We start from the raw sequence: 22,385 nt of genomic DNA, 5'->3' as shown, positions 1-22,385 counted from the left end.
GGGATTTGCAGCCAGTTTATCAGATTATGCCTGGCCCACATGCAAGACCCCTCTGTGCTGGCACAGATGAACTGTTAAATGTATCGCTCCGTAGAGCTGGACAGTTTGCAATGTCTGATAATAAACAGCGTGGCGATGAAAAAAAATCAAAAGGATTCCATTTCAACTGGCTGAAGTTGATCTCTAGCTGTTACTGCAGAAATCCTACATAATCCAAAGGATAAATGGAACCACCATTTTAGGCTTCATTTGGGAGAAGAAGAGAAGATAAAATGACTTTGCATTGAACATGTTGAAAGACATGCATTTTTTACTAAGTGATGGGTGGTGGAGCTAACCTCAGGTTATGTGTGGGGCAAGTCCTTATCACTTGGGGTCAGAGATAATCAGCAGTGTGAAAACAGAATGCCACAGTCCAGATAGACGCACTGGCCTGTTTACACATGCGTATGTGTCAATGTAAGCATGCATTACATTGGCACATACGCAACACAAATTCTGATGTCATCACACTGTCAAACTAAACATTCTTACATTCTTCCTCAAACCCCCTCAACCTCCGCTGCCGCCCCCCCCCCCCCCCCCCCCCCCCACACACACACACACACGCACCAAATGCAGGTAACCCCCTTTAAATGCAAAGTAGAGCTAATGTGACTTCAATTGCAAGTGATTCCAAAAACCACTACTCAGAACCCCTAGCAGTACCTGCGTTTTACGAGTGTTTTGCTTAATCTATTTGGGCATTGGGTTTACAAGAGAATCTCACTGGCACGTCAAAGCGATGATGGGGACCGTGGGTGCAGGGGCTGCTGGGACTGTCAGCGCACTGGCGTGGAGGAGGAAACAGGACGAGTCAGGAGCCAGGGGCCATGCCCTCTCTATGCCCAGTGAGCTGTGTACTAAGACCCACACCCCTCCCGGGGTGAGGACACAGACTGGGATGTGCGTGGAGAGAGCGGAAGCCCGGTCTGCACGCCAGCCAAGACTGCAGCGGCAGCGGAACCCTGAGGGGGGACAGTTGCCAGGGACGATTAGAGGAGTTTGCTTCCTTCCCAGGGCACACTGACTTTAACATTAATGTGAGCACTCAGTAAAAAAAAAAAAGGGTGCGGACTCTTGCCGGAGGGTGAGGGCTGCCTTAGACAACAGCCCTTACGCCTCCTGCTGCCTTCTTCCCTCCTCAATCTCTGCATTCTCAAGATATCTAATGAAAACAAAACACGTCTGAGGAAAGAAGTAAACCAACAAGGTGTTTCTTTTGAAAGCTCTGTTCACATCCCCCAAAGGTCGACCATGTGCCCTGATGAACACCCATGGCAGCACTTGCTTGCTTTACCCACACCTTTATAAAAAAGAAAAGAGACACAGTGCTTCTTTTTTCTCTACCAGCATCAAGGAATCAAAATATCCATAAAAAACATGCAAAGGGCAGAGTCATAAATAAGTCTGCTTTTCATGGGGCACGCATCAATGATTCATCAAACACCTGTCTGACCCCAGCCTAGCCCTTTGCCACAGACAGAGTCACCTTCAGATAAAGGGAGGAGATGTGTGTGTGTGTGTGTGTGCGTGCGTGTGTGTGTGTGTTTGATGTGACGGTAGCATTCACTGAAGTGCAACGTGAGCTCTACTTCACATAGCATAGAAGCCATGGTCACCGTGTTATGAGGATGGGGTTGTCATCAGGTGAGTCTGTGCATAAAAGGTTGCCAAATTGTTAAGGAATGAATATAAATTAAATTAAATGACTTAGTGCAAAAACATTTGACCATTTCCTGTCCCATTCGTTATTTCCCCAAGTTTACAATGAAGGTTTAACTGCTGGTTCAACTGAACCTTCACTATAGCCACAGATGGGGTGTTTATTAGTAAGATTCTTGTCTTATTTAATTTTACCCATCGTTATCAATTATTTTCAGAAATGTATACAAATGTTTAAACAAGTTGCTAGTTCCAGATCCTTTTTTGTGTGCTAGAAGCCAGAATCAAAATATTGGGTAGATGGAGAAATGATCACTCACCTTGACAGGAAACTACACTAGTGTCCCAAGGGGAACCAAAACATTGGAGCTCAGAGCCATGTACACAAGGAAATAGCTAAACTTAGCTATTTAATTAGGGAACAGGTTATCCCTGTTAATGGCTACTCTCCAGTCACACATGGCACGTCAAACGATTGTGGAAAAGCATTTTGCTCTTTCTTATTAAACACCAATGTTGTGAGTGAGGAAAGGTTCTCTTGTAAAATCCAAAATTAAAACATATCTAGGATAATTTAGCTACTCATTTGAAAGCAACAACTATTCCTACATGGTCTAGGTTACAATGAGTGGTTACTATTAGAGGAAAGAGAAGGACAGTACTACTCATCATGCTTTGGCTATTGCTCTCAAGGATAAAACTGTCATGTGTGGTGATATAGCAGCTCTACTGTCTATATGTGAGCATCATTTAGAAGGCTGGTGTCTTAAAGTCAGTGGGGATGGCTCAGCGGGGGAAGCCGTCAGTTTGATCAATATTTTATTAAAGGTCACTGACTAGCAAATCCAAGCTCTCTTCTGTTCTGATACATAAAAGTAACCCATGTTCTGAAAACACTGTCTGCAATGAAGGAGCCAAAACAGATAATAAATTACACCTTATCTATCAATAAGTTCTTCCATTTAAGGTATTTGTTCAAAGAGGAAGCGCTTCAATTTTTTAAATCAGTGGCAGTGTCACACACTGTGTGAAATAAAAGCTGGTCAATCTTCAGAGGTATTGCAAATAAACAGCATAAAAACAAATGGCAGCATTCCCTAGAAAGTATAATACAAGATTCAACCAGCATTATAAGAACTAGTCTTTCAGCATTTTCACTTTATTTACTGTACAGGACTGTTCGCTTGTCGGCACTAAGATTTTGAGGACATACTTCAATAATCTGTGGAGAATATTTACCCCGCTATCTTTTCTCACCCAGCTGTCATGACGCAATGTGATATATTCAATCTGTAAATCTGCTAGCCGGACGTCAGAGATAATTTGGTATTCTGTGACCTGTAGCAAGGCATTCTGGGAGTAGCAACGGGCATGTAATTTTGGCTTTCACAATGAAGCTAAACTAGACGTGTGCAGTGACGTTTCACATGGCGTAAACAGCAGAAGTTGATATTTAAACGAGAAACACGGCACTTGCATGCTGACACTTTTTTCAACGTTTAGTGTGTGCTTAATTACTGTATTCGGGCTGTAATGCAAAAAAAGACCAAGGAGGAAGGAAATGGTGACAGCGTATAATTTGTCGCTGATCTTCAGTGTGGGTTTTGCAACATCCGGAAGGGACTACGTAATGCACTGTCTTTCCCTGTATCTGCCAAACACACCCCGGCAGTTTGCAGCGTTGCCAATGCGATGCTGACGTTCGTCGGTGTTTTCCAAAGCTGCCCTATCTGCTCTGCATATAGAAAGGGACACGGGCCAGAGTCACACATGGAGAGGCATTCAGAAAGCAAAACCACGGCCAAAATGGTGGTGTCAACAAACGTGAAAGCACGAGTAAACTGCAGGGATCTTGGCAAGAGGGCAGAACGCATCCAATCTCTCCATGGCGTAGCACCGTGCCGGTGATTCTCTGAGCACGACACATTTTAATAAAGCTGCAAGGCTTACTTCTGACCTGTTGCCAATGAGCAAGTGGTCAGGCTTTCACAGGCTTTTCACCAGGTGGACAGTGATTTCATCCCTCACAGTGGCCAAGCAGTAAGGACTGACCCATGTGTGGACAAACTGGTCAGTACGGACTTAAAAAATCCCTCAAAAAATCACAATGGCACGCAGGTCACTGACTGTCCCAACATCCACAGCCACCATCTACCAATATCAGATAGCGCTGACAGGTAGGCTGATGAATTTTGTAATGAAAGTGTTGGTCCAGGCAGTCTTTATGAATTGCTAAACAGGGTTGTGACAGAAACTGAATAGAAAGTAATTAATCAGATCAAATGCCCCAGGGGGATTGTTCTGATTAATTCACTTCTGAAGAAAAGAAGATGATATGTTTTCAGGCAGCTAGGCTAAGTTTGTATCACACAATATGACAAGAGCTATTTAAGATGCAGGCATAATCCCAATCTGATTTATTCATTAATGTCAGAGATTAATCTGGCATCACACGACACAATCTGCCATCCTGCCTGTGTTTTTTCCAGGCTGAGGCACACTGAGAACATTCTGCTTGTGCTGTGTCCTCCATGTTCTGAACATAGCATTCAGTACTGATAAATAGTATGAAATAGACTCAGAAAATCTAATGGGAGGTATCTTTACGTGACCGACTGTTGCTTACTGATCTACTTCACATAACATAAAGAGAGGGAGGGGGTAGGGAATGTCCCAGCAGAGGCAATGCCATTAATATTTCAACGAATGAAACAGAGAATCTCTCCTGCAGCGCCACCAAAAGCCTACCCATTAATGACCTTCCCGGGTTGCCTAGCAACTGCCGTTGCCATCGAAAATCTTTGGGACAATGAAATCCTTTGAAGGAGTCTTCCGTACATAATGTCTACGGTAAATTGTGCTGTGCTGTGGGTCGTGATCTGCGGTAGAGCAGACTCTTTGGCGTTCTTGCTAGATTTCCTTTCCAGCTTTATTTGACTTTCGTGAGGCAATTCAGGCAAGTAAACCACTGAAAGCAGAACGGAGAGCGCACAAAACAACATGGCAGTTTGCTTACTAGTTTCCATGTCAACCATAATTTGTTTCCTTACATTTCCATTTTTCACCTGTACTGGTCTGTCAGAATATAATTGTGAAATAGAAATTAAAGCATAATTGCTTCTAAATATTTTTATTTTTCCATCTGCACTTGTCATTTTGAACTGAACATAAAAAAACGTGAAATATGATTTATTTCATTTGATGAAATTATCTTAGTTTTCTTCTGAGGATATTGAATAGAGCCACATAAGCATAACTCTCCCACTTATTGAAAACATTGAGCAGAACAGTTTTGTTATCATTTAACGGATACTGTAGCCCAGGTTGTCAGGCAGAATTTAGTGAGGAACTGTAAGTACCAGATGGCCTGTACCTTGCCATGTGAGGAAGAAGTGACATGGTGTGAATACATCATCTTCACCAGCAAACCTTCTCACAGGACCAGAGCATCTGTGATTACACATTTTTAATTTACATTTTATTGGGCTTATTGGGCTTTATTGACGTACATACATACATACATACACACACACACACACACACACACACACATACATATACATACATACACACAAACACACATACATACATACATACATACATACATACATACACAAACACACACATACACATGCATACATACATACACACACACACACACATGCATACACACACACATACACACACGCACACAGACTCACACAAATTCACAAACACACATGCATACAAAAAAAAACCACTCAGACACACTCATGTGCATGCACAAATACATACACTTGCGCACAGATACATACAGACACGCAAATACATACACATGCATGCCCACGCATACGCACAAACACCCACACTTTATAAATATAGATATATATCTGTGAGCTGTTTCTATGTTCTGTTGGAGGGATTGAGGAACAGCTGTGTGTGGGCGACAGTGTATTATTTCTGCCCCTCAGAAAGACTGCAGCAATTGGAGCAGCAGCTACAAATACCCAGCTGCCCTCCTACGCCGCTCACGTCGGCTCCACGAATCACGTTCTGTCTCCCTCCTCACACTTGGCTTCAGAACAACAGGGCCGTGCGGGGGCGGGGAGGGGGGGGGGGGGGGGGTAATGGCGTTTAAAGGCGGTGCATTATTCATTAGTCTTGAGTCTAAATATAGTAGCAGCCCGTCTCCAGAGGAAACGCTGGCCGTGGACGATGGTGAAGACTATTGATAGCCAGGTCGTCACACCGTGCCCAGGGGAAGAGCACGACAGCCACGGAGAGGAGAGATGTCGATTGCTGCGGTGGTAGGGCGGGCTGCAGCTCAGGCCAAAACAAGTCTCCTGGGGAATGGGGGCCGGGGGGGGCGAGGGTGGACGGGGGGATTGGGTTCAATCAGCCTGAAGAGAGAAAATGAGATTGCTATCCAGGCAAGGCGGACGATGGCTCCACGACGTGAGGAATTGATTTCGGCTTGTGCTGCAGTTTTTCAGCTTCGCTGCCCACGTTTCAGAGCTAAATTTAGCAACTGAGGGTTCCCTTGTCCCGGACCAACCCACTGCTCAGCCAGCATTCTGGTGCAGTCTGATAAAATACTCCACTGCGCACCGGGAGGACAGCTAATGCTTAACACAACGCTATAAAATACGGAGAGAGAACACCACGGAACAGCAAGGCACACAACAGACAGGGCACGACACACAACACAACGGAGGGAGGTGACAATCCCTAGCACAATGCTCCACAATGGAGGGATGGTACAGACTTTGATGTAACACTATGCTTCCAAGCGCTACACTATGTCACACAATGTAGGGACTGGAAAAGATCCGCTACAGTGGTTCACAACAGGGAGACGGGACACTATAACACAATGATACATCGTCAGACAACACAACAGAGAGATGTTACACTTTCTGGTACGATGTTACAGTTCCAGACACAACACTACACTATGGAGTCATGAAACAACACAAACAATGGCATACAATGGAGAGAAGGAACAGCCAGTGAAACAGCACACAACAGAACCAGGAAACCAGCATAGCACTGCACGACACAAAGAACTCAAGAGTATTTCATCTCTGCATGTTTACTATATATCAAACGGATTGCTATGTATTTCTTTCCTTTCTTTTCTATTTATTTATTCATTCATTTATTTTTGTAGTGCATTCTTTCCTTGTTTCATTGTCAAGAATTCTATATGCATTGTGATTTGTATTGTAATGTCTTGCCTGCCTTGGGACCGCTGATGAAAATTCGTCATGGCGCTAACTGGCACATCAGCTGTGATGGGCATGTTCCCCATTAAATAAAATAATAAATTAAATTAAAAGAACAGCAAGCTGTCAGATAGCACGCTGCTGAATATAGCAAACAGAAGAAACTGCACAGTGTGTTCCATCCCTGTCTTTTATACTGGACAGGCCATTCTCAAGTGAGGACAGAAAAAAAGGATAACCTTGTACGAGCAAGAACACGACTGAGAGTAAAGAACTGAAAACATCCCTCCGTGGAGGAAGAAAAAGTATTTACACAGGAAAGAGTCCCCATGGGTTCAGTTGGGATAGACAGTGACTATGACACCCACACATGCACACGCACACACACACACACACACACACACACACACACGAAGATGAGCCATCCAACACCTAATCACCTACCATTACAGGTGGCGATCAGTCACTTTTTGAAATTACTGAGTGAATGAGTTTATTTAACTGCCCAAATATTGACCACCTACATCAGGCAAGTGTCAATAGTAATATTAAATTCAATTTTTTTCCATAGGAAATACTCAACACTATAAAGACTAAGCGGTAACAGGTCTTTTTGGATATGCTATGATTTTGTTTTGTCTTTTAAAAAAAAAAACCCAAACAGCAGAAGAAAAAATGAAAACCAGCTGAGAGATGTTAAATTGTATTATCGCACATGCTGTCCCAACATATGAAACTGGCTCCAGACATCAGTCGGTGTGCCCAATATCAGTATATTCTTCCCCTCCATATATTCCTCATCTCTGGAACTTTCCGGGCCATTCCAGGCCGAGAGGCTTACTGTGTGAGGACTGTACACATGAACAGAGCATGTGTGCACCTACTGCTGACAGCCCTCATCGTAACATCTCACTCCCTTGTCAGAATTTCCTTAATTACACACTGTTGATTTTGTCATCATTACATAATCCTGGGATGGGCCCCAGGCCCTGCTATTCGTTTGAGTCTTTTTTGAACGGCCATTTGGCTATGGGGCCCGTTGCATGCACAGCATCCTCATGTTTTGGTCTGCAGCCCCCACCCCCATGCTTAGAATAGCCTTGAGTTTCTTCTCTGACTCAAAGTGGACTAACATGTGAACTCCTCATTTAGGACAGAGTGGCACTCCACTGTGAAATGCCGTGGGTGGGATTACGTAACATTGCACATGGCTCCACGGGTGACGACCCCTGGGACCAGTGACGCAACGCTGCCCACTAGGCACCAGGGGCCCCGATGTCACGCTCTCTTACATGCTAATTGCAGAAGTAGGAGGTCACATAATTATTTCCATAATCACCGGTATTGGTGCAGTACTACCTGGCAGCTCCTTACAGTTGGTGCAGGCAAGCTTTAAAGAGTGTGGGGGAAAAGCTGTTCTCATTACAGTCTCCTAATCTCCTCCATTAGCTGGATTTGGCCTGTGCATGTACCAGCGCACTCAGCAGCTCCAAAAACTGGAGAACAACCCCACAGGGAGCAGTGCTTTAAGCACCAGAAGAACAACCCCCCCACATCCCTATATGCACACACATTCAATACACATACACACACATACAAACACACACACACACAAATACACAAGCACACACACAAACACATGCACACATGCAAAGATGCACACATGCACAGCCACATATGTACGTACACAAATAGACATGCCATACTATCCCTCGTCCCCCATCTGTGTGCGTGTGTGTGTGTGTGTGTGTGCGTGTGTGTGTGTGGAGATGTGTGCATGCATGCAATCATGTGTGTACATGGGGCAGGACAAGAGGATTTCATTACACAGCCCATTCCCTCTCTATTTCCCTCCTACTCAGAATTCAAAGGCTATTTCCAGAGTTGCGATTTCTTGAAAATGGAGATGGTGTCCTCCGGGAAGGAGTATAGTTCTGCATGTCGTCTAAGCCACCTTTTCCAAAGCTGCCCCCAGAAACCAAGATTACATGACTGCTTTCCCATTGCATCACCTGTAACCAAACCTTTTTTATTCCTGCACAAAGAACCAAAGCCAGTCCTGTGTGCCGATTTGGTGGTTAAACTTCAGTGCAGATTGTTGACCTCCAGCTGTTCCTGAATTATAAGCATAAAGTGTTGGCTGCTGAGCGTCTATATAATCATGCTTCTTAAATTTAATATTTTTTAAATATCTTTTATCGCTGCGATGACCTATTTATCCTTCATCTGTGTGTGCGTTGTAACTTATTTTTGTAATTTCATATCTATGCTTATAATATTCTTTACATCATACTGAGTATATCACCTCATCTTCCAAGTAAGAGGACCACAAGGAAAAAATGTTTTATGCTTTATTGTGTTATCCTCAATCATTTTTAATGTCAGAACCTGTTATTTTGGCTGTGTATATATTTAAACTATCAAATAAACATCAATCAAACCTGGACTGCCTCTGTAATCATGGTCAGTGTTTCCTAATACACTTACTAGACTCCATCACTTATCACATAAATTTTCCTTCTTTCCAATATACTTCTTGCTGCTGTGCCGCGTGTTGGTTGTTTGCTGTGATCAGTGCGGTTAACAGACTAGCCTGTTTATCTCCTAGTTTTAGAAATAGTGTGAGAAATGCAGCTACACATCTTGCCTACCCCGCCCACAGCTCTGAAAGTCGCCTGAAAGTATTTCTGTGCCTGTAAAGGCAACAAGCAGAACTGCCATGGTTCTTTACTGAAACAAAAAAGGAGAACCACCTCGAAACTGCACTGTGGAAATAGGTTCTTCTGTCCAAAGAAAGCACTTTGGAAAGAATATGAGCTGATCAAAAGCAACTGAAAGAATTTTCACTTTTTTCAAAATCCAATAGACACAGATGCATATTAATAAACAGATAAATCGGGTATGCACAAACATTCAGTTGCCTGCCATCAATAAACTGACAAAACTACAATTCTCTCAGACTAAAAATAAAATATTTCATTTGTTTGGGATGGATTCGCTCAGAGATTAAATCTTCTTTCACTGTGACAGCACAGCAGGTAGGTAGACAGTATTACTGAGGTCATAGCAGCTATTATTTTCTCTTCTCAAACATACAAATGAACAGAAACCTAAAGTGGAACCATAAGCTCTATTTCCACTATTGTACCTCTCTTTGCCAGTGCTGCTCAGATGAGGCGTGTGTGTGTTTCTGCTGCTTATGAACACGAGCCACCCATAATGATCACAGGCTGATATTATCTGGCACTATCTTGGGCCATGAGCAGGGTTTTCTAATGTCCTCCTGGGATCTATGGGATACATTTAGTCAGTTAGGCTGGGTAGTTGTACTTGTCAAGGACAGTGTTTGCAGAGGATAGATTTGTTCAAAACTAGCCGGCTAGCATAAGTGACCACACTCTTTCTTCTTAGATGGCCGAGATGCAGTCATGCTTTTATTCTGTTTATAGATACAGGCTTCTGCCAGGTTTGTGGAGAGTGTCATCATGCGTCATCGTGATTCCATCACACTAAGCAAAAAAATAAAAAGTAAATACAAGAAGTTTTTATTGCTCAATAAGACTATGACTTCAAGATCGGAGTTAGGAGAATGAGAGAGATAATTATTGTATATTAATCCAGATAAAGCCAGTGCTGGACTCAGGGCAGTGAATGTATGGTGCAGCAAGGTATTCACCCATTCAAAGAAAACTCCATAGCTCTTCCCTTCAATGTTTTGATGTGATTCAGATTGTGATTCATTGTGAGGTAATCTTACAGGGATTATTCTTCATCAGGGAGGCCAGTTTTCTCACATGACCTGTGTGTAAGCAGGTGGAAATGACTGTGCACAGACTGTTAAGAAAAGTAGGAATCTTATTTACAGAAAAATAGCTGATACACCAGCTACAACCAGCTTGAATAGGCTAATACACCAGCTAAAGCCAGCTTGAACAGGCTGATACACCAATGAGAACCAGCTTGACCAGGCTAATACACCAGCTAAAACCAGCTTGACCCGACTAATACACCAGCTAAAGTCAGCTTGACCCGACTAATACACCAGCTAAAGTCAGCTTGACCCGACTAATACACCAGCTAAAACCAGCTTGACCAGCCTGATACACCAGCTAAAACCAGCCCGACCTGGCTAGTACACCAGCTCAGCCCAGCTCGACTAGACTAATGCACCAGCTCAGCTTGAATTTTACAGAGATACATAATTCTATTACAGAACTATTTCAGACTAATTACTGTCTCTCCATAGTACACCAGCTAAAACTAGCTTGACTAGGCTAGTACACCAGCACAGCCCAGCTTGTCTAGACTGGCACACTAGCTCAGCCCAGCTCGACTAGGCTGGTACACCAGCTCAGCGCAGCTCGACCAGGCTGCTACACCAGCTAAAACCAGTTTGACCAGCTACATTTCTAAGCTCGTCTTCACTGGAATGTACAGCAGGGTTATGAGTAGACCTCAATGTGTTTTTGAACCAAGTTACTGAAACCCTTGTAGGATCATCATAACCAGTCCATATATACATGGCCTTCTCTCCTCAAGTGCACTAGCCCATGGATTCCGCACAACTCTGTTTCCATGCCAACTACATATAACATCATGCAAATCAGCCTCATAGCCTTCTTTACAAAAAAAAAAAAAATCAATTTACCACATGATGCAGGTGAACTAAAAGCTTGCTGCCGGCCCTGTCAGCTTCGTGTCAGCAGCCCAATACTACAATGGCGGAAATAGAGTGAGCCCTCCAAAGTGTGCGCACAAACCATTAAGCTAACGCCCATGTTCATTGGATGTTTTCAGCAAATGTTTTTCAATCATTTTATTTTCAAAGGTTATAATCACCATAAAAAAACAGCAAAGGAGATATTTGGCCAGGAATTACACTGGCTGGCAGTACATGATAAACCATTTAACCACAGCAAAAGTAGAGCATACTCAATGCTAAAGCCACCTCCAGCAAATCCCAATTTAACCACTGTACAAGCTTACACCATGAACCCAAAACAATGGTCGATAAACACATAAATCCGATCACATCCTCCGTGGCACCTCCCATCTTGAAATTATATAACACCTCAAATAGGATTAGGGTTTCTGCTCTGTTTTATTCCTCGTTTCAAAAATTTTCTATGTAACTTTCCTGTTCCAGATTCGTTGGCATCAAACTGAATGGCTCTTATATAACCTTTCAGCCATTCAAGTGAGTAGCGCCTATGAAAATGAAGCATTCATTTCAGGCTTTTCCTTGACCCAAGAGAACAAAGAGTGTGATATTCCTCTCTGATTTCACTTTTATCAAACACATATTGTGTCTCTCCAGCAAACAGTACAAAATGTTCTGCACTACTTCAGCAAAATACCACAGAGAAAGCAGTGTTTCAAAAGGCAAGGTCTTCTGTTAAACTTTTTCAGAAAACTTAAAAGTTTATGTAAGGCAGCATCCTGCCTCTCGCCCAATGCACGCTGGGACAGGCTCCAGAACCCCCCACAACCCTGACCAGGAATAAGCGCGTATAGAGAATGGATGCATGGAATATAAGTCAATAACTAGCATCAGCTAATGGAAATATGTGGCCTAAATCATGCAGTGAGAGTAACAAACGCAGGACCTTGAATGAGCCAATGAGAAGCTAGACCAAAATGGGAGGGCCAGTGATACATTGGAAAGAGAGAAATGGGCCAATGACGTGTGTGTGCGTAAGTGTGTGTGTGTGCGTGCGTGCGTGAGTGTGTGTGTGTGTGTGTGTGCATGCGTGAGTGAGTGTGTGTGTGTGTGTGCACGTGTGAGTGTGTGTGTGTGCACGTGTGTGAGTGTGTGTGAGTGAGTGAGAGAAAGAGAAATGTGCAGGCCAGCGGGTGGGAGAGTGAGACTCACTTGGCAAGCTTCATCTCGATCTGCTGGCGGATTTCCTGCCGCTCCTGGTCGCTGCGCACGGGGAAGATGTTGCGATCCTCCAGCTCCTGTTTGCTGGGCCGGTTCCTCAGCTTCACGGCCAGGAGCTCCTTCCTCATCCTGCGCGGCAACGTCCCTGCAGCCAAACACACAGACACACACAAACTCAGTGACCTCACCAAGGACAGCTCACACAATCAAACTCCCATGTTTGAATATAGCACTAAAGGCGTCCATTTTATAGTAATTATGATAACCATGACACAAATATTAATTAATTATTGTAACTGATCAACAGGTGTAAATGAAACATTATTTTGCACATTATCTCAATTTAGCAAAACATTCACTCAAGATCTGTCTTTTAAATTAAAGTTGCAGATGGCATGAAAATAAATTACTGTTATAATGTGACACACGGTTATGCACTGTGGGAGTGCAACTGTTTCAAATAAAAAAATTCAAACGAGCTCTTTTGCTCTGTGCAATGCAATTGTGTAACCTGTCTAATGACGATCTAAGCGACACTTTGATGCTGAATCGTGAAGCGTCAAGGACTGCAATTATGCTCACTGTCATTAGTAATCTGTCCTGTTTGTTTTTCCTGATGAGCATGACATGTTCAGTTAATGCTCAATTATTGGCACATCATCATGCTCATTTCATTATTTCTTGTTGTCATCATTACATTGTTGGTTGTTTTCACCGCTGACCTTGTAGTATTTTATCTTATTTGTTACAAAATTCAGCCAATTTAATGGTATGATTTGTTCCCATGACAGGAACGTTCTGTTTTCTTAAGGAAAATGAGTAAAAAAATCAGGACAATCATGTAGCAGCTCTGACTGTGAAGCAGTCCAGTGGATGCTAATGGGTATTACCACTGACTCAACCACAAAACGTTTAAAGTCATTTTCAGTTGCATTCCTCATAAAACAGTCATCATTTCTGAGTTTAACGCTCTCCAAAGTATAGCTCCCTAGCCAATCAGAAGAGAAGTGAATCTGAAATCTTTGATGAGAAATGATGAAACCCAACACTAACCAGTATGAGTAGAACAAGCAACAGGGAATAAACGCAAAAATGCTTTGCCAACAGGGAATCTTGGCTAAGCAATTATTGCTGGGCTGTTTGTTGTGACAATTTGGGAAACCCAAAAGAGTGATTGTTTTCGACATTTGTATCACAAAGGGGGTGTGTTACAAAAATGTATCCCTTACTATTGGAATCATAAACTATTAAGATTCCTTGCAAAAAGCAAGTGTGTGTGTGTGTGTGCGTGTGTGTGGGTGTGCATGAGTGCGTGTGCATGTTACATTTCATTACATTTATTTGGCAGACACTTATGTACAAAGCGACACATAATAAGTGCACCTGTATTGAAAGTGGAATGTGTTACAAAAATGTATCCCTTACGGCTGGAATCACCCTGCTGAGGTTAGGGACGGCACTCAGTTCCCTGGGGAAACCCACCCGAGATGACGGACTCGTTCCAGCTGTCCTGGTCATGGAGGAGACCGGAGGCATCGCTGTAGTACTGGTCCAGGCGCAGGTTCTCCTTGTTCTCGTCGGAGTCCTTCTTGCAATCCGCCTCTCCAGTCGGCTCTTTCTCCTGGCTGGAGGTGCGGGAGAACCTGCCGTCAGACCGTCGCTTAGGCGACGAGCGTACATCCTTGGCATGGAAACTGAGGGGCGCGGAGAGAGATGGCCATTAGCCTCCCGTCAGATCCAGCATTCGGACCCAAGGGTGGGGGGCGGGGCTCTCACCTGTCCTGCCGGTGCTTGGTGGCCAAAGCGCGGTGCAGTTCCTCGATGATGCAGCTAGGGGGCAGCTGTGGGTGAAGGAGGCCCAGGTGGGGTGAGCCCGAGGGGTTGGACATCTGGCCCCGCAGAGTGAGGGACCCCTGGGCCTCGGGGCCCCTGGCCGCCTGTCGGGGGAGGGTGGAGCTCCTCTGCAGTGAGGCCTGGGGTGGCTTCCCCAGTTCTGTCTGAGAGCCTGTTGCCAGGGAAACACACAGTAAACGACACTCCACAGGGCTTTCAAGACCCAAAGCCCAACTGCCCCCTCAACATAAGGACAAGGCACTCACCTTCCAGGCTGCCCAGTCTAGTGAGCAGTTTGGCAGGCAGGCCCGGCGGGGGTGGGGTGCATGAATCTCCGTGGCCCAGGGCCCTGCCCCCTTCCTCTGCTCCCTCCTGGTCCTCAGCCGTGCCCGCAAGGGCACTGAAGGTTGGGTCTAGCGAGGGGGCATCTTCCTCATCTTCGTCCTCCTCTTCATTTTGGCTGTGGTCCCCAGCTGTCTCGTTGTCTTCTGTGGAGTCCCGCACTGAGGGAGACATCGCACAGGGTCACGCCTGTCACTTTAACTGCCGCACACCATCCAAGGTGCCTATTACACAACACCGCACCGGGGAGTCCAGATTTATGAGAGCATTTACATTAGCGTGGAGTCAGCAGTACCTCAGTGTGTCTGATCCATCCATCGCATTTACATACATTCTCTTGCCTCCAGCACGGCGTGGGCAGGGCCACAAAGGTGCAATTAGGTGTGTTCCCTGTGACATTGTGAGACGACACTTTCATTTGTGCAGTAAGCAGCATCTAAAAATAGCAGTAAATGTCTGTGTTTCGCCTCACTGCATTGCTGTGCACACCCTTGCAAATGACATTGCACATGTCATTGCAAATAACACTCCAAATGACAAAAAAGGGCAGAAATGACTGGTCAGAGTTCTTTTTTGCCTTTGTAGTTTCCAAGGTCCAATGGCATCTACGTGAACAATTGCAAAGACCATGCACAAAGAAAAGCCATAGAAATAATGAATTTAGAGTATCTGGGTGACTGATCCTGTAAATGCACTAATTCTGAATGCAGACACTAGGCTTCACTCCTCTAAGTCTGAATCTTACACAGTGTAAAGTCCTCATCCTGCTCGAGTTGGGTGGGCTTTGAATGGACAGGGTTCCTTGGGTTAGTGCAGCAATGGCGCCCCCCAGCTTCTAACCCGGCCAGTACAGGTTACCGGCCGTGTGAGGTGCCTCTCGTCAGAACTGTGCTTTTTGGCAGTACCCTGTGGGGTGTTGTGTGGAAAATGGCTACTAGCTTGTGGGTGAATGCACTGAAGGATGGCGCCCACTCGATGTAATGCTTTCTGTGTGGGAGCTTGTCGCATATAAAGAGGTGTGATAGCACAGTATGACTGAGAAAGGATAAAACCAGAAAAACTGAAATTTACAAGAACTAAATAGTGCTCTGTAACACTGTATTCACGACTGCAAAGAGAGGGGTAGGTGACTTAACACTGAAATAGGTGAAAGGGCGCCTTGTAAACCAGTGGAAATTCAAAAAAAATGTTACGCTGTTGAACAGAACTGGGCCCAAAGTGGTACACCTAACCTCTACCTGAATGTGGCAAGAGAAAATGAAACCTCTCCTCCTTCACACCTCTGCATGGGGCAGTCTTTGGATCAGTAGATGGCTCTACTCTCTCTATCTCAACCATGTGGTGTCTGTGTGTACTAAGACCTAGTGTAGTAATGTAGGTGGCTCCAGTCTAAGGGATATGAGGGTCTTTTCAAATAAAAGAGGATGTTGTGGGGGAGCACTTTCATTATATCACATTCAGCCCGTTCACACTCATATTGTATATTGTGGTGGTCAGGCTTGTCTCCCACAATGTCTCCCACAAACCCCCCCCCCCCTCCCCCGCAACAATTTGCCAACCTGAGTCACATGTCACATCTACAAGGCTGATCAATGTCGAGTCATGACGCGACCAATTTTCTACTTACTGTGTGTAGATCAGTGTTATGTACTCGTCAAAACACTTTCATTTCTGCCCCACTAATACACGTGATATCGACCTCCATGGCCAATGTTGATTAGATGTCTAACCGGCATCAAAATGCTTTGTGGGAAATGCTGAGTGAAGCTGATGACTGTTTCCCTGGGCAGGTTATTTGCACAGGTTATACACATTTATGAAAATAATTAAATAGACAGCATGTGTACTGAGGCACTTACTCGCACTGTATCAAATTGCAGTTGTGCTAGAGCGTAGCATTGCAGCATAAGTGCACTGCCGGAGCCTACATAAACAGCGAGCTGAGGTGACTGAGAGAGGGTTTCCTACAGGCCTGATCCCAGGATGATTCCTCACCTGTGGAGGGGTTGTCCTCATCTGAGCCAAGGTCCTCCATGGTGCTGAGGTTGACAAGGGGGGCCAGTGGCTCCTGCTCACTCTCCTCGCCATCTGTGTAGTCCTTTGTGGGGGAGCCCGGTTCCTCAATGCTGCCCCCACAGGCCAACGCCGAATCTGCAGGGGGAGAGAGGAAGGTTGTGACGTCTCCATACTGACCAGCTCTGTGTCACAGAAGGCAGCCATCTCATCAATCTGCATAGCTCACTCAGCACAAAGCGGCTCGGCGGACACGCTTACAGCCCCTAATGCTGCTCCCAGACCAGCACCAGCACTACGATGGAAAGCAGGGGGGCTGATATGGTGGGTGATGGCCATGGTTGAGATGGGTTTAGGAACAGCCAGCTGCCTGCAACCACGCTCTCCTCGGCTAAGGCCCTGTCCTGCTCTCTCTCACCTGACTCCATCATCTCTGCCAGTCCCCTCCGAACCAGCTCATCCTGGCTCTGCCGAACCACAGCCTTTCTCTCCAGAGCTGCAGGATGACAAACGCACTGTCACTCACTCTGCTATCCCAAGCACCCTGTTGCATTCAGAACACACTCAAAGGCACACCTTTGCTAACTGGCCTCTGCTACCAAACATTCTGTCACTCACTCAACTATCACAAAAACCCCAGCATATACAGTACGCATTCAAATATAACATCCGCACTGTTAACTCCCCTCTGCAACCAAACACTCTGAAACACAGCTATCACAAACCCCCAGTTTCATACACACTTGAGTATCATGTTGCTGACCCACATCACCTCAGCTACCATTCTCTGCCATTCACCTTTCACAAACACCGTTTAACTGTACATAACATACATAACCAGGCAGTAATCACAAAGCTGTTACTAACACATCCCCACTTATAAATATTTTATAAGTACTGACTCCCTTCTGCTACCAATCATTCCATAATTAATTACTACAGCCATAATTCCTGTTACTCTTCCAAACATAACAGAATCAAAGTTGCACGCTCACCAGAATGTAAACTTACAATACAATAAGCTCTTATATAGCGCTCTTCATGCGTACATCCCAAGGCGCTTAATAAACTTTCTGTTTAATTTTAATTCACTGACCAATCACACATAATTATTAAATGCCCAACAACGCAACCTCACATGAAACTAACACTCTCATCATTAGTGGCTGAGTAATAATAATAATAATAATAATAATACTATTTAAAACAGGTAAGATCTGTTTATTTCCTCACAGAAAGATCACACTGCAATAGGCTCTTTATCAGACTGAAACCATCAGCATTAGCTGCACTCACCTGTGGAACTCTGTTTCAGCTTCTCGCCCTTCTTTTTCCTCCATTTCCAGGGCTTGAAGATGCGCCCCAGGGTGGCTAGCTTGCTGTTGCGGCGGATGGGGGGCGTGCGCACCCCTGTAACCAGGCAGCCAGAGTGCAGCACCCTCTGCTGGTCCATCACATCTAAAGCAGGGAAAGGAGATCATTCCCAGTGTTAATCAGAGCCTTGCTACACATTTCAGCAGCACACCATTGACTTGAGACAGAATGAAATTAAAACACTTGCAATGGAGCATTTGTGATTCAACAGCCTTCTTTTTTTTTTTTTTTTTTACAAAGACTTGTTCTCACTGTATTTGGTAATGCTGAAAAGCATTACAATTTTACACATTCTTCCCCTGCCCTATGAATTCAATGAGGCTTCGGTGCCCTCTAGTGCCGTACATCCACCACAACAACAGATAGAGCAGGTGCAGGGCAGACGCAATCAAAACACCGATTGACACAAGATTATCATTTTGACATATTTTCATATCAGCACTGACATTTCACTGGGGTAGTGAGACCCAGATGTGGGGTCAAGTCAGTCAGAAAAGTTCAGAAAAGATCTACACATGAATTGGATTATTCTCCTAGTGAGGGAAACAGGCATCTCTCTGTTCCCCCTGTGCCCTGAATGTAAACGACACTCAAAGAAGAACACTAACCTCCCTCCCCACAGTCAGGACCCTGTTCACTGTGAAACCTCTACTGGTTCTGGAGACAGAGGACAGCTTTGTGTCTGGATCAGAGGGCCGAGGCAAAGATCCTCGCTGCATCCACACAAACAATTGGCTCATTTAAAAGACACCATGAATTACCTCCGGAAATCAAGTTGGCTGCTTGCTTTGGACGCAGAACCACTACCAACCGTGGCTACGTGTGGCTGTGAAAGACTGGTGATCAGGGCCAGGACAGAGCATCACACGGGGGTAAGCTCTTAATTGACACCAGTCATCAGCTACCATGTGTCAATCAAATGGGCAAGAACCTTGCGGGATCAATTGGAGTCGGAAGGAAGGTTAAGTTCCATCGTGAAGCAAAGGAAGGGAGAAACAGGAGGCTGGCACTGCCGTGTTGTGATGCCGTGTCTGACACTGGGTCTAAGAGGCAGATTCCCTGTGCGTGTATGCGCGTGGTTGGGGGGGGGGGGACTGAAATAGGAACTCCTACACAGTCTGGCTCAGATATAGAGTTGATGTCACTGGCAGCTCACAGCTGGGCTGTGGGTTTTGCTCCAGATCTCAGCCTCTACCCCTCTTGCTCTTCCTTTTTTAAATGTAGCTGACGTATCCTAGATGATCAATGTTCCTTTTCCTAAATAGGAAGCGAATGTGATTCAAATGTAATGCAATGTAAAGTACAGTCTTTATTCAGCTTTCCCTCATATGTGTCACCTCATATTCATTCTCCAGACTCCTTCCAGGTCAGGGTCCGTTTTTCTTTCAATTAATTACATTAAATATTGTTTGATTATGTCTTTCTGTGTGGCTTCTCATTTTTCATTATTGATTCCTGGGGAACAGCATGCACCATCGGCATCTTATGAGAGACGAGCAACAGTGCTGTTCTGCCCAAGAGTTGTTACTCTAATTGTTTTCTAATTCCAGTGATGCATCAATCAGGACCCAGCCCACGGTGTGTGTGCCAATGCACATTCATCCTGTGCAGCGCTAGACAGTTAAAATAATAACAGTGGCACACATTTTTACAAAGTGCAGACCTAGTACTTCAATACAAATAAGTGAATAGCTGTTTTTCAATTGGTATTTCTTAAGACAATTCAGGGATGCTTTAAGGGAATGTGGTTCCTACAGTCATTCTATTTAAAGTAGTGATGATCAGTAGTTATATGTGATTTCCTTTCATAAATTATCATATTTGAGGAAACGTATAAAATGTTCAATATACAGAATACTGTAGATATCAGACGTGATCCCAGGTTCCAAAAACATGTACTGTATTTTCATTTCATAACTGTTCTAAATACATTTGTTCAGGCACACTTGCATAATCAAGAATGCACTCCAACAAAAACCACCCTGGCACTTTTGTTCTAAAGCACAATACCAATGAAACTGTGGCTGAACGATCCCATTATTAAAGACGGTGACAGGCCAGGCTAGCTGGGTGAGATATTGAGAACTGTGATTGTAGTAGTATGGCTTTGGGGTGACAGTTAGGGCTTTGACTTTGGGGAGGGGGGCACTGCAGCTGATGGGGTGAGACAGTACTTTGAGTGAGGGCCTGAAGCTATGGGGTGAGACAGTACTTTGAGTGGGGGACTGCAGCTATAGGGTGAGACAGTACTTTGAGTGAGGGCCTGAAGCTATGGGGTGAGACAGTATTTTGAGTGGGGGACTGTAGCTATAGGGTGAGACAGTACTTTGAGTGGGGGACTGAAGCTACAGGGTGAGGCAGTACTCTGAGTGAGGGACTGCAGCTATAGGGTGAGACAGTGCTTTGAGTGGGAGAATGTGGCTGTGTGCTGAATAGCTGGGTGAGACAGTCAGTAGACAAAGCCGTAGCACAGTGAGTCAGACATACAGTACAGCAACCACAGCACAGCAATGGGGCTGCGTCTCTCCTTTAGGTGGGAGACAGCAGTGCACGTGGACGACCCCACCCTTCCGCACACACTGCTCACTGCTGCTGCACCAGCAGGGCGCTCTCAGATAAGGACACATCATTCCTCCACAGGACAGGCCGTAATCCCCTCCTTTCACTCAGTGCAATCCAAAGCGGTCAGGCGAGCAGGATTCAGTCAATGGCTGCCTTATCAAAGTAACCCAAAATGAAGTCTGTACCCTGGGCATGGCCTGAACCCAGCTAAGTCAGAAGAAGCCCACCTCAGAACCCAAAACAGACCCTCAGAACACTTCAGTGCTATCACAGGCGCATCATTCACGCAGTTTGAGAGCAATGTAAAATTGATAGCTACACACATCCCACAAAAAGAAGCAGAATTTGTACCTCATAAGAGCACTAATAACCCCTGCTGCTAAGCACAGACAATTCAGATTGAAATATTTAAAGGCAGCAGGACAGGTTCTTTCAGCAGCTTTGACTGGTGACAGCAATGCTCAACAGTTAGTGCCTCTGTTAGCGGCGACATAATGAAATATGCGAGTGCGAATGTGTAATGCCGGCTCAGTGATGCCTTGTGTGTGTCCACCCCTCGGAGGGCAACAATCAAAACAATCAGAAGCAGGTCAGTTGCCTGAGTGTGTCTGCTCGACTAACCGTCAGTGTGGAATTCAGGTCAAGCCTGCAGATACTGCAGCAAGCAGACCCAGGGTCAGCCTGCCGTTGCCATGGATACTACTCTGGATGCTGCAGAAAAGCCCCTTGGAGGCACAGAATCACAAGTGCACGAGGGGAAGGGGTTGCTGGGTTGTTGCCATACTGAGATATTCACGGCAAACCTGGGAGAACCAATCACAGCTAAGCCATGCATAATGCAAGTCGAGCATGCCTCATTTTTTATTTGGGGGAACTGCTTAAAAAATGTGAATGAGGCATTTTAGAAAGATATGGGATATGTCAATATTTTAGAACGTGATTAAATTAATTTGAGGCAAACATTAATAGAGTCGAATTCTCCCATTTACCGAAGGAGCTGTGGATAGGCATATATGAAGGAAAAAATGACTATGTTAACTGATTTCGGCTAATTGTCGTACACATGGTCATTTTTAACAACAATGCATTCATGATAATTGGCTACTGAAAAATAAGATATAATAAGATATATCTTCACTGTATCTTAGGAACAGAGCGGTGTAGCTAAAATAGCATTTTAGCACCAGTCTTGCAGAGACATTGTAGGCTAAAGTCTATTAGTTTATCAATAGGCGGTCGGACGCGTCTGCCCATTCCACGTTTTCGGAGAATACTGCGAAAAATGCATCGTTCACTGAAGGTGACAATTACTAGCTACATTGGCCACGCGGTGTGCAATCTCACAGGGCATCGCGCAGAGTTGCCGAGAATCGAAAGGCAGTATTCGAGGAGGCGCTGTCAAGCTATCAGTACCTTTTCTCTCTGCAATATAATAATTTCGACCAGTAACGTATGGTCGCTGCGTTGAGACA

General features: G+C 44.9%; 1 protein-coding gene across 5 annotated transcripts in view; it reads right to left on the bottom strand.

The window, feature by feature from the left end:
- Window positions 1-22,385, bottom strand: part of phactr3b (phosphatase and actin regulator 3b) — a 51,521-nt gene that overhangs the window by 7,645 nt on the left and 21,491 nt on the right. For 2 of the 5 annotated variants that reach the window (XM_064305429.1, XM_064305432.1), the window contains exons 2-8: window positions 18,274-18,435; window positions 17,396-17,473; window positions 16,960-17,115; window positions 14,889-15,125; window positions 14,566-14,794; window positions 14,272-14,483; window positions 12,781-12,934 (exon numbers count right to left, since the gene is read on the bottom strand). In XM_064305429.1, coding sequence (XP_064161499.1) covers window positions 12,781-12,934; window positions 14,272-14,483; window positions 14,566-14,794; window positions 14,889-15,125; window positions 16,960-17,115; window positions 17,396-17,473; window positions 18,274-18,435 — 1,228 coding nt within the window. The remainder of the gene's footprint in view (window positions 1-12,780; window positions 12,935-14,271; window positions 14,484-14,565; window positions 14,795-14,888; window positions 15,126-16,959; window positions 17,116-17,395; window positions 17,474-18,273; window positions 18,436-22,385) is intronic. The other 3 variants (XM_064305430.1, XM_064305433.1, XM_064305431.1) reach the window with 3 other exon arrangements.

This window comes from Anguilla rostrata, chromosome 13 (assembly GCF_018555375.3).
Source record: "Anguilla rostrata isolate EN2019 chromosome 13, ASM1855537v3, whole genome shotgun sequence".
Taxonomy (NCBI): Eukaryota; Metazoa; Chordata; class Actinopteri; order Anguilliformes; family Anguillidae; genus Anguilla; species Anguilla rostrata.
Note: the sequence above shows the minus strand (reverse complement) of the source record. Positions and strands in the feature narration are given on the sequence as shown.